The sequence below is a fragment of the Drosophila biarmipes genome, chromosome 2L, assembly GCF_025231255.1.
Source record: "Drosophila biarmipes strain raj3 chromosome 2L, RU_DBia_V1.1, whole genome shotgun sequence".
NCBI classification, from domain to species: Eukaryota; Metazoa; Arthropoda; class Insecta; order Diptera; family Drosophilidae; genus Drosophila; species Drosophila biarmipes.
The window spans coordinates 2823117-2837351 of NC_066612.1; the positions used below are offsets into that span (position 1 = coordinate 2823117).

At 46.1% G+C, this 14235-nt stretch overlaps 1 protein-coding gene across 1 annotated transcript; it reads right to left on the reverse strand.

Moving 5' to 3' along the window:
* Nucleotides 1–12123: 12123 nt before the first annotated feature.
* LOC108028985 (protein snail) lies at nt 12124–13728 on the reverse strand. Its single transcript, XM_017101026.3, has one exon. The coding sequence runs from the start codon at nt 13591–13593 to the stop codon at nt 12409–12411; it is 1185 nt and encodes a 394-aa protein (XP_016956515.1). The 5' UTR covers nt 13594–13728; the 3' UTR covers nt 12124–12408.
* Between the last annotated feature and the right edge of the window lie 507 nt (nt 13729–14235).

Below are 14235 nucleotides of genomic sequence, written 5' to 3' on the forward strand. Positions count from 1 at the left end.
TTATTATTGGTAAATAAAAATGTCCTTTAATATTTTATCAACTAATGAGGTACCATATTGTATTGTTGTTCCCTAGATTAAATAATAAATGGATTATATTTAAAATAATTTATTAAATTTTCCCTCAGTGCATAGCTTCCTTATCACCCGATCGCTTTGCCTTTACGCATTCGATGATCATTTCTGGGTGTGTGGGAAATCATTTGAGAGTCGCAGGGGGCCTCCCAGATTTATCAGCGTGATGAGTAATGGTCAAATGTGAGGATCACACGCACACAGCTGGCAGCCCTTTATGGTAATTCCGATCCAAACTTATCGCAAGCCTATATAAGCCCAGGATTTGTGGCTATTCCAGATACACCCATGCACCGACGACGTTTTCCTAAGATATCGTGACACCTCTTAACCCCGGCCAGCGCTACCATAAATCACCAAGTATAAAATTCAATCCGCTTAAATTGCTTAATTATTGCCCGGGCTTGGGCGTTAAATTTACCTACATAAAAATACGTCATTCCGGCTGTGGTAATTCACTCATATTAATTTCAATTACACACGCCGCACAATGCAATTATGCGTCCGGGAAGAGCGAGGAGCAGGGGACCCAGCACAGTCATGTAAACCGAAAATCTGGCAATTTATGTGATCAGCGGCTGCGATTTCAATCAGCGAAAAAGTCGCGCGCGGCGATACCCAGAGTTAAGTTTAAAAAAAGACAAAAATTACTCAACACCTTCCCAGGGAATTACACTTGCAAAAATGTATTTCCATTGGGTTTGGGTTGGGTAAATTATAAAATGTATTTAAGATATATTGTATAGGAAAATTCTAAGATTTGTAACTAGGATTTGAATAATTACAAACCTGAAATGCCGAATTCTGAAAGTGAGAGATCTATTGTTTTTATTTCCGTATTTTTATTCCTTATTCCTTTGAAGAACAATATTAGAATAAAACTCAAAGATATCTTTTCAATAAGTTTTAGAGTTTTAGAGCAAGATATTTAGAAATAAAATTGTTCTTCAGGATTATACAAATATTGGTTTGGGACTGTGAGATTAAAGGAAGTTTTAAAGATCTAAATATAAAAATTGATAAATTCGAAAAAAATGCTATTCACTTTCTTAAATTTCCGAATATATTTCTAAGGCTTTAGTTGTTTTTCTAAGTGCACCTGATCGGCGCTGAGCTGGACGGATCTGTGGCTGCAGGGCGAGTTTCTGGTCGTCGTCTAAGCGCGTTTCAAATTTCTTGTCCGCCACTCGGCAGCGGCAAAAAGGCCAAGAAAAATAAAAAAAAAAACAAGGCAACTGCAACGGCACACGGCAGAAACTTTAATTAAAGAACACCATAAAAGTGTCGCCCGTGCGATCGTAATTATGAATTTAATCTCAATTAAAGCGTTTATCTTGATTTTGCATGTGGCCAGGCCGGGTCCAATGTGAATGGGATTGAGATTCGGACTGGGCCTGTGCGAGACCGGGCCTCCTTCTCCTCCTGCGTCTCCGTCCCTGGGCAATTTGTTTGCCCAACGGTTGGCCAGTGAATTTATTTGCATTATCCTGCCGGCCGCGTCGCACGTTCCTACGACTGTGACTATGCGGCCAAAATGCTGGCCACTATCTGGGAAGCCGGCGCCCGGCTTTTATTTGCTTGGACATGTGCAAACACCTTTGTTGCATTTAGCAGATAAACATTTTTCTATTTTCCGCTGGCTGCCACAGCCAGTTATCAAGTGACCAAAGTTTTATCTGCCGGTGCGCGGTGTTTCTCCCTAAGAGCTGTGCATTTCAATTTGTCTGAATCGATTAACTTGTGGCTGATAGCCGATCTGAGTTTAGTGGCAGGGAATCTCTGTTAATGGAAAATCTTATCTATAATTTTTATAGGTTTTCTTAACAATTTAATGATTACTATCAAGGCTTCTTCTATCTATTCTAGGACAAAATATCTTATTTAAATTACCCAGCTATTCCTTATAGAGTTCCCAAAATTCCTGGGAAATGAAATGCACCCATTGACAATGAATTTTTACTTTTTCCGATACCTGCGAATATTTCCCATTAGGTTTCTCTTTCTCAGGCTGCAGTTCCTGTTCGACTTGCATTTGAATTTGATTAGTTATATGCCAACTTAAGCATAAAATATGATCCCTGGCCAAGAGTTAACGGGCTCCAATTGGCTTTGACTTGGCCCGAGATCATTTATCAAAGGAATGTCCCGACGCACACAAGACACCTACTCAGAGGGAGAGGCAAGATGCCGAAGGAGCGAGACGGCTGGCGAGCTGCTCAAACAAACGATTATTGGCCTGTAATTTCCGACTATTAGTAACATTTTGCGATGACAACAAGCGCGGCCTGTGCGATCAGGGGCGTGGGCGAAAAGCAATAGGAGGTCGTTCTTTATCAGACGATTTTTCGCCCCGTCCCTGAAAGGAAATGAACTGTGGTGATTGCACAGCTAGCTTATAGCCGAACTTAATATATTTTAACGCCGGAATTCTAAATACCATAACATTTTTTAAAAGGCATTAAAAATTGATCTTTAAATATCATACATAACAAATTAAAATATTATAACATTTTATATTATTATTATTATTTTATTATTGCTAAGCTATTAGTATAAATAGAAATCCAAAATCCCATTTTTATTAAAATTCAATTTAAGATTCCCTCAGAAGTGATTTCTTTCTTTACTTTGTTGTAATCTATTTAAATAATTACCATCACTGCCGTGGGGGGACCTGCCATTTGGAAGAACTCCCCGGCAAGCTGTGCAAATTTGACGGCAAAAATCAATTTGGAAACGATTTCGGAGGAGTCGTGGGCGTCGCCCGCGAAAAGGAAACGCCAATATGACACGCTCAGCGGAGGAGGAGCAACTTGACTGACTGGGGCCAGGTCTCATGTTACCACAAGTCAGCCAAGACCCAAGACCCAAGAGCCAAAGCCCATAACCATAGCCACAGCCAAAGCCAGAGCCAGAGTCTAAGCCGAGAGCATTAACCAGCTATCGACGACGCTGACGGATGGCCAAAAGTCCGAGGAGTCGCAGCCGGCGGAAGATAAGCGCCGCCAAAGACAAATGCGTCTTGTGGGTTCAGAAAATCGCCGAGATTATTACGATTTTTCATAATAAATTGTGGCAAATCAGGCGCTCTGGCATTATAAGGCATCATTAACAACGACAACGACAACAAAGTCGCAGCGGGCGAGGCCCAGTCCTTCACCGCTCGCCACCTCTGAAGGACCATCTTCTGAGGCGCAAGCTAACACTGTGTAGGCCAAAAGCGTTAACAAGTCGGGCCTATGACGTTGCAGGCGACTCGCGGAGACGCGAACTTCGAAAGGAGGGGCACTGGGAGAAATTTGTAGGCTTAAGGGAAAAATTGTGAGTGCCAGATGGTCTTCAGTCCTTATAGAACCCAGTCAAGATGGACTGAAATCTTTCTCCAATAAAAGTAATAATTTTAATTTTCAGATGCAAATTTTTTTGAGTGTCTTGGGTCCAACAAGTGGGAAGTGCTTTCCGTTCCGCCACATCCCCAACTCCAACCCGATCAGGTCCGGTCCGGTCCGGTGCGTTGTGATCTAGTGTGGTGCAGAGTGTGCAGTGTGGTGCGGTCCGGGCAAAGATCAAGCCAGCACCACCAAAGTTGGCGCAGTGCGTGGCGCTCGTCGGCCTCCTGCGAGTTCTCTTTGAAGTCCGATGCCAGCGAGCGGCCAAAGTCGTTTATGAGCAGAATGTGTACGCGTTGATGACGCTGATCTGTGTGCAGCAACAACAATAAGCAGAGCGTCGCATGTGCGCAACATCATCCACATCTATTGGAGCAGAAGGAGTAAAACCCACCTAGGAACCCACTGCAGCGAACTCCACTGAACCCAACCCAAGATAGAGTGCACTAGAGAAAAATGTTTGAGTTTTAAGCCACTTGGGTGGTGCCAATAGAGTTCTTCAAAAAGGACAGTGTGCCTTGCCACCCACTTCAATTTTGTGGGGCCATTTTATTAGCAGGTTATTCCAAATTTATTTACGATTCCGTTGACTTAAGAAATTCATCTTTTTTATATACTTTACACATAGTGTGTTGCTTAAACGGTAGGTTTCCTTTTTGCCTGAAAGGAGTAAGTATTTCTCTTTGTGTATGGCCAAAGAAAAGTCCAAAACGAGCCGACCATGTGCCGCATTTACTTGTCAATTTGTTTTTTGGTCAACGTTTAAATAATGAACTCATATTTGCAACTCGGCCCGAGACTCTGTGGCTGTGTTGCTGCACATGCGGCGCATGTCATGTTGCATTATGGTCGGCCAGTTGCCACATGGTCGCTGTTCGACATCCCTGTCCCCCAGAAAGGGGGTTGACCGTTGGACAGGGGGATTGCGAAGGGGGAGTGGGAATAGCACTTGCTGTAACTTAATTCCAGGAAGGCTTTGACCGACCGCGCGACTAGGAAATGCCAACTCCCAAGCTCCAGAGGGTGGTCAACTCCATGCCACGAAAAGGAGTTCATACGTAATGCGGTAAGGTGGTTGAGTTGGTGAACTGGGTGTGGTTCCAATGGCGCTGTCCATCCGGCAATCGAAAGTGCATGTGGGAGTTCAAAAAGGGGAAGGCTTTAGGGGGACGTGTGTAAGGTGGATGGGTAGGAAAATAACAGTGAAGTTATCTTTATACAGTAGTAGGAAAATGCGGATCCTGAGCTTTTAAGTTTAATTTAATAAAAATAATCAAGACTTATAAAGTTTACTTTTCAAAACTCTTTCAATTGCTTAGCCAAGAAATATTTTTGCCTGCCAATCCCATACAATAAATGATTTTCTGGAACTATATACATAAGATATTTTTTTCCTTGGCGCCAGTTTCATTCACTTTTCGCACATGACAATTAATCCACCGTCTGATTATTGACAGTGATAACGAAACTCTGGCATTGAACTATATGGGGACTCGATAGGGACAACACCCACCGGAGAACTGGAGAGCCCGGGGGCAATGGCAGTGGGAACTCCATTCGAGTGGCGATACTATCGGGCGTCACCAGCGACGCCATCTCTGACAGATTCGACGTCTCTCTTGGTTTGGTAACAAAAAACTGCACTGCATTCTCATAATTTTTATGCAAACTTGCTGAAATAAAGAAATCAGTTGGTGGACCCCAGATCGTCGAGCTCGGGGCGTTGGTGCATTGGAGCACTGGAGCAGTGGAGCATTTTCAATTTCAATTTGCTAATGCGCGAGGAGGCTTGGACTTGGACTTGGGGCTGAATCTGGGGATTGGGGTCTCGGTTCTGGGCTTGGCCACTTGTTTGCATCAATTTGAATTTTAATTGAAAATGCGCCGGGTCTTGGAAATGCTAAGAACAGCACGCGAATCCGAGTCGGAACAGAAGACAGAAGACTGGCGCCAGTTGTCGGCCGACTCATGTGGGTGGCTATATAACTTCGATTTGAGCTGATTTACGGCAGTTGGTTCCGTTTACCCATGGTTCTGCCTGCAGGTTAATGCAAATTGCCAGGGCTAAACAAACGAGTGCTAATTAATTAAGCTTTTCATATGTAAATGTTGAGCATGGAGTGCTCTGTTTTTCTGGTTTTATGTAGTCTAAAAAATCGTCAACCTATTATAAATTATGCTGGCACTTAAGACGGGGATTTTATTATTATATGTATATAAAATTATATTGCTGGGTGAGCTGAAAATAGCTATGGATTAATGGCGCCAGGAAATATCAGTATATTTGTCATTGAAAACATATGGTCAAAAAATTTTCTATTTAGAAATGTATAAGTATGTATGTATTAATTAAACTTTCATATCTAAATGTAAAATATGAAAAACCCTTCTCTTTCGTTTTAAATATTGGGCTCCCCCTTTTGATTAATCGCGGTCGGATTCAGAGTCTAACCGCTTATCAAAACACCATCAGAATGTTCTGAAAAATGCGGCCGCACGAGGACCAAACAAGGAATAATATACCGGACACACCCAATAAATTTCGAAGAATGCTCAATCCTTTTACCATTTCCAGAAACTCGATCGTGGGGGTTGCAACTGCACATCGAAACATCGGAACATCCCAACATCTGAACACAGAACTCGGAACATCAGAAGTGTAGCGCACAGGATAATGAACCCCCGATTATGGCCAGAAAGTGAAGCGAATGAATTCATTAGGGAAAACTGCTGGCTGGCCGACCGCTGACCCTTTGGTCAAAAGGGGCATGGGCCTTTCGTTGGCCAACTGTTGTGGGTTCGGGCCCCGAGAAATTGATGAAAAGTGACTGAGCCCGGCGCAGCACACGAACGGCACACGAAGGACTTGAGCGTGTCGTGTTAATTGCCACTAACTATACGATATAAAGCGGGTCGGTCGGGAGCGGTGAGCGGGAGCGCTGAGCCTTATCGAGGTTGTTTGCGGGGCGGACAGCCAGCCAGCCGGCCATATGGTGCTCGGGCCTCCCGAAGATGTATCTATTTTGGGCTGTGCTGGAATTAATTACGAGCTGACCAAAATGTGATCAGCGGACTGCCTGTTACTATTGTGGGTTCGAATTAGTGGTGAGCAGTAGCAATAAAATAGCTAACATATCTTAAGGATTTATATTTACTTATATTATCAATCATCGAAACATATAATGCAAAGGTTAACGTATTTTTTGGGTAAAATTTAAATTTAGTTTAATCTTAACAAATGCTAGTACAAGCGTGTCTTTAAAAACGTTAAGGAATTTAATAAAAGTCCGATAGCTACACCAAATATTTTATAGATCAGTTATTAACAAAAAAATTGATTTTAAAACATATCCCAATACAAAATTCGGGTAATTCGGCCATTTTAAATACTTAAATTCATCCAAAAAATGGCCAGGCTAACAGCTCTGATATCTACTGCGGCATAAGGACCGTTGACTGGGAGAAGTCCTGCCACCTGATGTCCGATTTGATGGCCAAAAGGAGGAAAGACGCCGAGCATTGGACCCTCGGGAGCAGAATTTACGGTTTCACTTTCAGCGTTCAAATCAGAACAGGTAAACGGAGGCCCTCGATAAGCAGACGGTTCCAACTGACAGTTGTGCGTCTCGCCCCGAGATAAAGTTAATTGCCCGGCGTTTACAATCTGTTAGTTTATGAAGTGTTGCCAACACTTCTGTAGCAAGGTATCGTTGTATCGCCGGCTCGTTAAATCCACTTCAGCATTCTCTCAGTGGCGGAAACGGAAGAAAGTCTTTCTCCTCATACATATTTCACAAGATCCTACGTCATTCCCTTGCTCCATTTGCATTTCCAGCTAGCGTTTGTCTATCGCCACATGTGCCCCAAAGTCCGTCACGTGAGTCCGACGAAGAAGCTCCGGCATATATTTTCGATCTTTCGGGCTACAGAAATACATATATGAATTAAAAAGATACATTTGTTAAGGTATAGGTTCATAATGAATTTTTTTAACCATTTTATCTTACATGTTTTTTATTTCTACATGAGTTCATGCTGCATCCCTCTTTTCCGCTCGAGATTGCCCACATTTTATGACAGTCTTAAGCAAACTCACGACCGTGGGCAATGAACTCCCTTGTGAAATACTGACTTATTCCCACTTTCAAGGGTCATATGGGTGGTTTCTAATAAAAAGTAGGCCCTGCCGAATGAAGCTGAGGAAAGTCGCATGCATAAATCATTTTTCGGCCTAGGCTGTGGAGCGTCGGCTTGAAGCCCTCGAGGAAGGGAGCCCACTATTTTTGGACACCGAGAGTCGCATCTCTTGTAAATTTCCGAGGGGCAATTGCGGGTGGACCTGGCGGTATTCCCCCATATAAATGGTATATTTGTAAGTGCTACCGCATCGATTTGCGTGCGATGTGTGTCAAGTAGATGCAATCGCTGGGCGAAGAGATGGGGTCTCTGGATGGGATCGGATCGGCTCGGAGTGGGATCGAATCGATTTGCCTGCAAATTAACGAATCGGATATGACAGGAATGAGAGAAAGGGGGGAGCGCTACTTTCTACCCCCTCGACTGTACTTTATGCAATATTTATACCTGGATCGTGGCTCTTGGGAAATTCAAATTGCAGATGAGCCGCCGATGAGCGCAGATGGCGAGCAGGAAGTGAAGGTAATTTTGGTGGGGCATATAAGGCGGCTAATTAAGCGGAGACAAGAGCAAATCATAACCACAATTAACCGTTCCTCGGCGAACATGTCACTGCGAGGAGGCAATCGTGGCGCTGGGCCCTCGATCCCTAATCCCAATTGCGATCTCGGGATGATGGGCCTGGCAAACACAGAGCGACATGTCAACTATAACCACCCATCGATCGGGCTTGTCGACAACTCAGAAGACTACAAACATCCAACGACAAGTAACAACATTTATCAACGCTCGCCGATCTACAGCAGTCCAGGCACGAAGCCCACGAGGGGGTTAGGAGGTGGTGCTGGAGCCGGGGTTACGGCAGATCTGGGTGAGCTGGGGGCGATCAGGGGGCCGGGTGATCGCCCGCCTCATCATCAAGTTGATGGCCACAGGAGTCTCCAGTCCGCAGTCTCTTGACTGCACTTAGCGACTACTAACGCCAGGCTTCGCCGGTCATGTAACTCAAGAATGCACTGGGAGAAATATCTTGGAAATACAATGTTAGATAATTACAGACAGATCGGAAAAAATTGATTAAAAGTTTTAAAGAAGTATTGATCAAATCCCCTCGCGAGATCTTCAAAATCTTACCTATATTTCTGGCATTTCGTCTAGAACTTTAAAAAATACTCATTCTGAACATAAGATATATTGTGTTATATGATAGATTCTTTTTTATATACAAATCAATAAATAAGTTTTTGAAACCCTGAAAATGTTATCAAAATTTTACTTGTTAGAAACAAATTTTAGTATTAGAAACGTAACTGTTCTTCTATTTGTATTTTACAGTTTATAATTTTTCCAGATCGGATTTTTTGGTTTTAGAATAAGTTCGAATAGCTAAATGTATGTATTTCAATGATAGATCGTGCGAGCTATTCCCCCAATTTTTTCCAGTGTGCTGAGTAGAACCTATGCGGTCTGCGACTGGCTTTACAGTTAAGGTCGCTGATCGCTGACAGGTTGCCATCCGCGATCCGCAGGCCGGTGTGGAATGCTGGGCACGATCATTTGCATGTGGCCTGGCATAAAGCATAAAGCTGAGCTCCGCTGGATGGCGGGATGGATCCGATGCGATGCGATGGACAGTTGTCGTGGCTGGGCTGTCAGCCGGCGGCGCAATTTCTCTCCGGGATTTGATTTATGCCATGCGATCGCACATCGCTCACTTGTCGGAGTTGGTTTTCGGGGGACCCCTGGGAGGGGGGCTGGCAGAGATCTGCCGATCATATCTGGTGCTCCACATCAGCGCAGCGATTAAGCAATATGCTTTTTCGGAGCAGACTAACCCACACTTACACCCGCTTATCTGGCATCTCCCGGCCGCTTACGAAATCCGATTCCCAATCGAAATCGAAAATCGCTGGCCCACTCGGCCGGCGATGTGTGTGCGAGTACCAAGATTAATGTTGATGCTTTTTCAATTACAACTCTGGCAGCATACAAATTTGGAGTAAAACGTAATCGCTCGTAATCTCAGACGTCCTAAACGACGACTGGGTCCACGATTCCTGCTCCACAGCCAAGCTCCACACTCCTCGACCTGGCGACTCCTCGACTCCTCGGCTCCTCCGTGGCTGAGGCTCCTCCACCGCTGGCTTTTCCACTGACTGACTGCCTAAGTGGCTGCTGGCTGCTGAATGTTGGGTGCTGGATGCTGTACGCTGGATGCTGGATGCCCGAGCTCGGATTGCATTTCCTAATGTTTGTTTTGCATGAGCTTTTTGTCTTGCCTTCCCGCTGGCATTTCTTTTTATTTTTTGGATACCCTCACTGGGGGTACTTCGAGTTTCAGCAGATGTTTAAATTGCACCTTAAAACTTCACGATTCAATATAACAAAAATGAATTGTTATATTTTATGCCTTGAAACAGGATAATAATATCTTTCTTGTATAATTTGTATTTTTAGGAAAGGGTACCCCACTCTTCGCTTTCAAAAACTAAATTACATTTTCTCGTTTTTGTTGGCGCTCTGTGACATGCGCCGCTCGCTGATTGCCAGGCCAGCTCCTCCTGCTCCTCATGCTCCTCCTGATCCTCTTCTGCCCCTCGGATTCCTTGGCAATTACAAATGCCGCAGCTTGTATCTCGGCCCGCCATCGATTTGTATGGCATGGAATGGGCCGTGGAATCGAAATCGGAATCGCATCCACGTTGGAGTCTCCGATATGTGGCTTCCATCGATCGCATCTCGTTTGCTTTGTCAATTGCAATTTGTTATCGCGTTGCCGGACTAATGGGGAGTAAGTCGCCGATCTCAGGTGGCTCTGGGATCGGGGATCCGAGCTCTGGGATCGATTTGCATTCAGCCAAGCGCAAAGAGCGGCTGACTTTTGTGGTCTACGATTTGGCTGGCTTCCCTTTAGGCAGTGATTAGCCGCAGGACAATGGCAAAAAAAGGATGCCGCCGCAACAAAGGGCGGCAGACATCACAGGAGGCGAGGTCCCAGTAGGTCACTGGGTGAAGAAATCTCGGGCAGACAATCGGGCGACAGGTACTGCGATCCTAGGACTCTGTCCTCGGCATTGTCTGGCCCGCAAGGTGTTTCTCTTCCCTCCGGCTGATGTGACCAATTCCATCTGGACTGCAGTTTTTTGCAATTGCACAAGAGACGCGCTCTGATTACCGAGGAACTGCAATGATTGCCCTTTGTCTGGCTGGCTGCCTTCTGGGAATCTCTTTTTGTGGGCCGTCTTATTTATGGCCGAAAGGTGTTGCTGTTGCAGCAAACTGTCGCTAATGGTTTGTCCCACATTGCAGTCACACATTTTAAGGGATTCCGATTAAGTATAAAATAGTTTGGACAATGTGTTTGGGACTATGAAAGAACACCTACGTAGGTATCAATAAACGAACTTAAATGCCTAAATGGTGAGCTTTTCAATTAATAAGCGTAATCTTGAAGTTGTACCTTTTAGAATATTAAGTATTCTAGACACAGACAGATCTAAATATTTGGATGTCGTGTGGATTTCGTAAAGTGTATCTTAACTACGTGCCTAAGCCTAAGTTTCCAGCCATATCTAGGATTTACTATATAGGCATGCCTCATACCTGTCCAACCCGAAGTCTTATCACCGCAGGGCTCTAATCAAATAGTCAGATTCAGATAAACCTCAGTTCAGTTTTCGGCTCGGGCATGCTTCACCGGTAATCCAATCCAATCAGGACCCGAACTACCGTCTGCCATGTCAATCAGGACTCGATAAGCAGCCGTCGCTACGTTTATCACCTGCACTCCCGGGTCCTGGTGTCTCCTGGTGTCCTTTCCTCTGGTATCACATGCTATCCCTTTGGGACTCGGGACGCATGCGCCGAGATCCGCTCGGCAAATACGCCGGCAAAGGATTGCAGAAAAGGAAACGTGGAGCGGCGGTGGTGTCAGCTAATTAAATATTTGCGTTGGCGAAAGGTGCAAAACGCCGACCGATACGGATTGATATATTATATTGGGGGCGGGTTGAAAGGAAGAAAGGAAGTCCCCGAAATGGAAAGTGTATGACAAATCGGTTCCCTGTTTGCACATGCCAAAGGTGTTCTCTCCGAGAACTCGGTATTGCTATTGTTGTGATTTCGGATTTTCGAGAGGGTTGGCGGAAATTGTCACAAAATATGAGCAGGAGCAGTCCCCAAGATGCGGATGTTTGGTTTCCTGTTAATTATTGTGCATAGAAGACCCATAGAAACCATAGAAAGAACACAGAAATGTATTTCATAGTTGGTCTAGGGAAATCGTTTTCTAATAAAGTAATCTAAAAATTGGTCTTTCTATAAGTGGCTGTAGTTTTTGTCAACCTTCTAAAGACCATTTAATCATCCTTTTCGACTTCAAAGAATAGGAACTATATTTCAAGTTCATCCTTATATCTTTTTATAAAACCCATTCCTGAAATATTTCGAAATAACTAGAACCATGTAAACTTCTTTCAGTATTTTTATATTTTATTTGTATAAAAATATCCAAACTCTTAGAACTAGAAATAATCTTAACAACAGTCTGCTTAGAAGTAATGAGAATACATAAATTAGGATAATAGTTAAATGAGTAGATTTGGTCAAATGCTGCGTGGGACAATGTAGCAATATACATGAACTTATCCTAGGAATACTAGAACTGAAATAAATATAGTAATAGTAGCACCAAAACCGAGTCGACTTCTTACAATCTAAGCTAGGTTATTGTCTGTTTGTTTGGTCTTCGCCAGCGGAATGTGAGTTTTTGGTACTGCTGAGGGACTCTCCCGAGTGGCAGAGAGTCCTACGCAATGGTGATGGTGCAGCTGGAGCTGGAGTGCTTGTTCAGGAGCGACATCCTCGAGAAGGACTTGTGGCACACCTGGCAGGCGTACTTCTTGACGTCCACGTGGGTCTGCTGGTGGGCTCGCAGGTTCGAGCGGTCGGCAAAGGATCGCGGGCAGTCGGGGCACTGGAAGGGCTTCTCGCCGGTGTGGGTGCGGATGTGGCCCTGGAGCAGCCAGGGGCGCGAGAAGGCCTTGCCGCAGATGGGGCACTTGCAGGGCAGCGTGTGGGTGCGGATGTGCATCTTCAGGGCTCCGATGGTGGTGTACAGCTTGCCACACTCCTCGCAGGAGTGCGTCTTCTTCTCCTGGTTGCACTCGGCCGCGGGGCAGTGGAACTGGCGGTGCTTGGACAGACCCATCGAGGTGGAGTACATCTTCTGGCACTCGTCGCACTTGAAGCGGTAGTTCTTGGCATGGTTGGCGGCCGCGCTGGCGGACGAGGCGGAGCCACTCATGGACGGGGCGGAGTAGGAGGAGTATCCCGAGGAGCTGCTCACACTGGCGCCGCTGCTGCTGCTGGACTTGGCCTCGTCGAAGAGGTGGAACAGAGCCGGCAGCGGGATGTCGTTCCTCACGGACAGATCCTCTGGCTCGGAGCCAGTCTCCAGGTCCGATCCCGGGCTGGAGGGTGGGGTCATCTGCTGGTAGCTGTACACCGACTGGGGCGAGGCCATCGAGCTGGCTGGCGAGGGAAAGGCGGCCAGGTGGGGCTGGTAGCTGCTCCACAGGGCGGAGATGGGGTTGCATCCGGCGGCCATCACAAAGGCGGACTGGAAGGGATTGACCGAGGGTGTGGCGGTGGTGTAACCAGTAGTTCCAGCTGTGAGTCCACGCATGTGGATGTTGGTGGGCTGGTAATCCTGGTCCTCCGCCGGCGGCGACAGCAGGCAGGAGTTGGAGCTCAGGCTGGAGATCCTCTCCGGTGTCTTGGAGAGGTTCAGCACATAGTCGCGCTTCGGCTCGGGCTGTTGGTAATCCTGCGACTCCTCCTCGCGTCCCCGCTTCAGCGAGAGATCCTGGGGCTGGTCCTGGGCAAACTGCGAGTCCTTGGTCAGGGCCAAGGCCTCCGTTTGTGGCAGACGCTCCTCCACGAACACGATGGGGCGCTTCTTCAGCGGGCAGCTCTTGTAGTTGGCGGCCATTTTGTAAAGTGTGCGATTAGGTTTAGTTTCCGGTTGCGATTAGAGATCGATTCAAGATCGGCGATGCGAGCTATGGGGTTCGAGTGCTAGACTTCGGTTTCGAGTTATAGAGCGGTGGTTGCGTTCTCAACGAGAGCTGAGGTGGCTGTGACAGGTCGACTGCCGAGCACGCTCTTTTATACCCGGAACTCGCCCGCTGCCGCCGCCGGCGTCGCTGCCACCATTTGGTGGTGGTTCTTCTTCAAAACAACAACAAGGCACACTCACACGTGTGCCGCGCTACCTAGCAACAACAACAACAGCAACAGCAACAGCGCATTTCCCATACCCTTATTGCGTGTTTCCCTCACTTCCCTCTACCTGCGCGCTCTCTATTTCTCTCTCCGGGCAGAGCAGGCGCAGGCGCACCCTCCTGGTCACAAGGATCCCGGAGTCCCGATCCCCCTGTAAGTTATGACAGCTCTGCTGACTCTCCAATTTCCCGGCCTGCTCGCAACCCACCCGTAATAACTCCTGCAGGTCCGGAATGCCGGGAAAGCAAGTTACACCACCGCCTCCCTACCTCCACATCACCCTAAGTAATTTTCTATTTTAAGCACGAGTCAAATTGGACTCCAAGTGCCGCACGGGGTGGTTTCTGCA

Coding starts and splice junctions, on each gene's coding strand:
- LOC108028985 (XM_017101026.3), bottom strand. CDS start 13,593: ATGGCCGCCAACTACAAGAGCTGCCCGCTGAAGAAGCGCCCCATCGTG.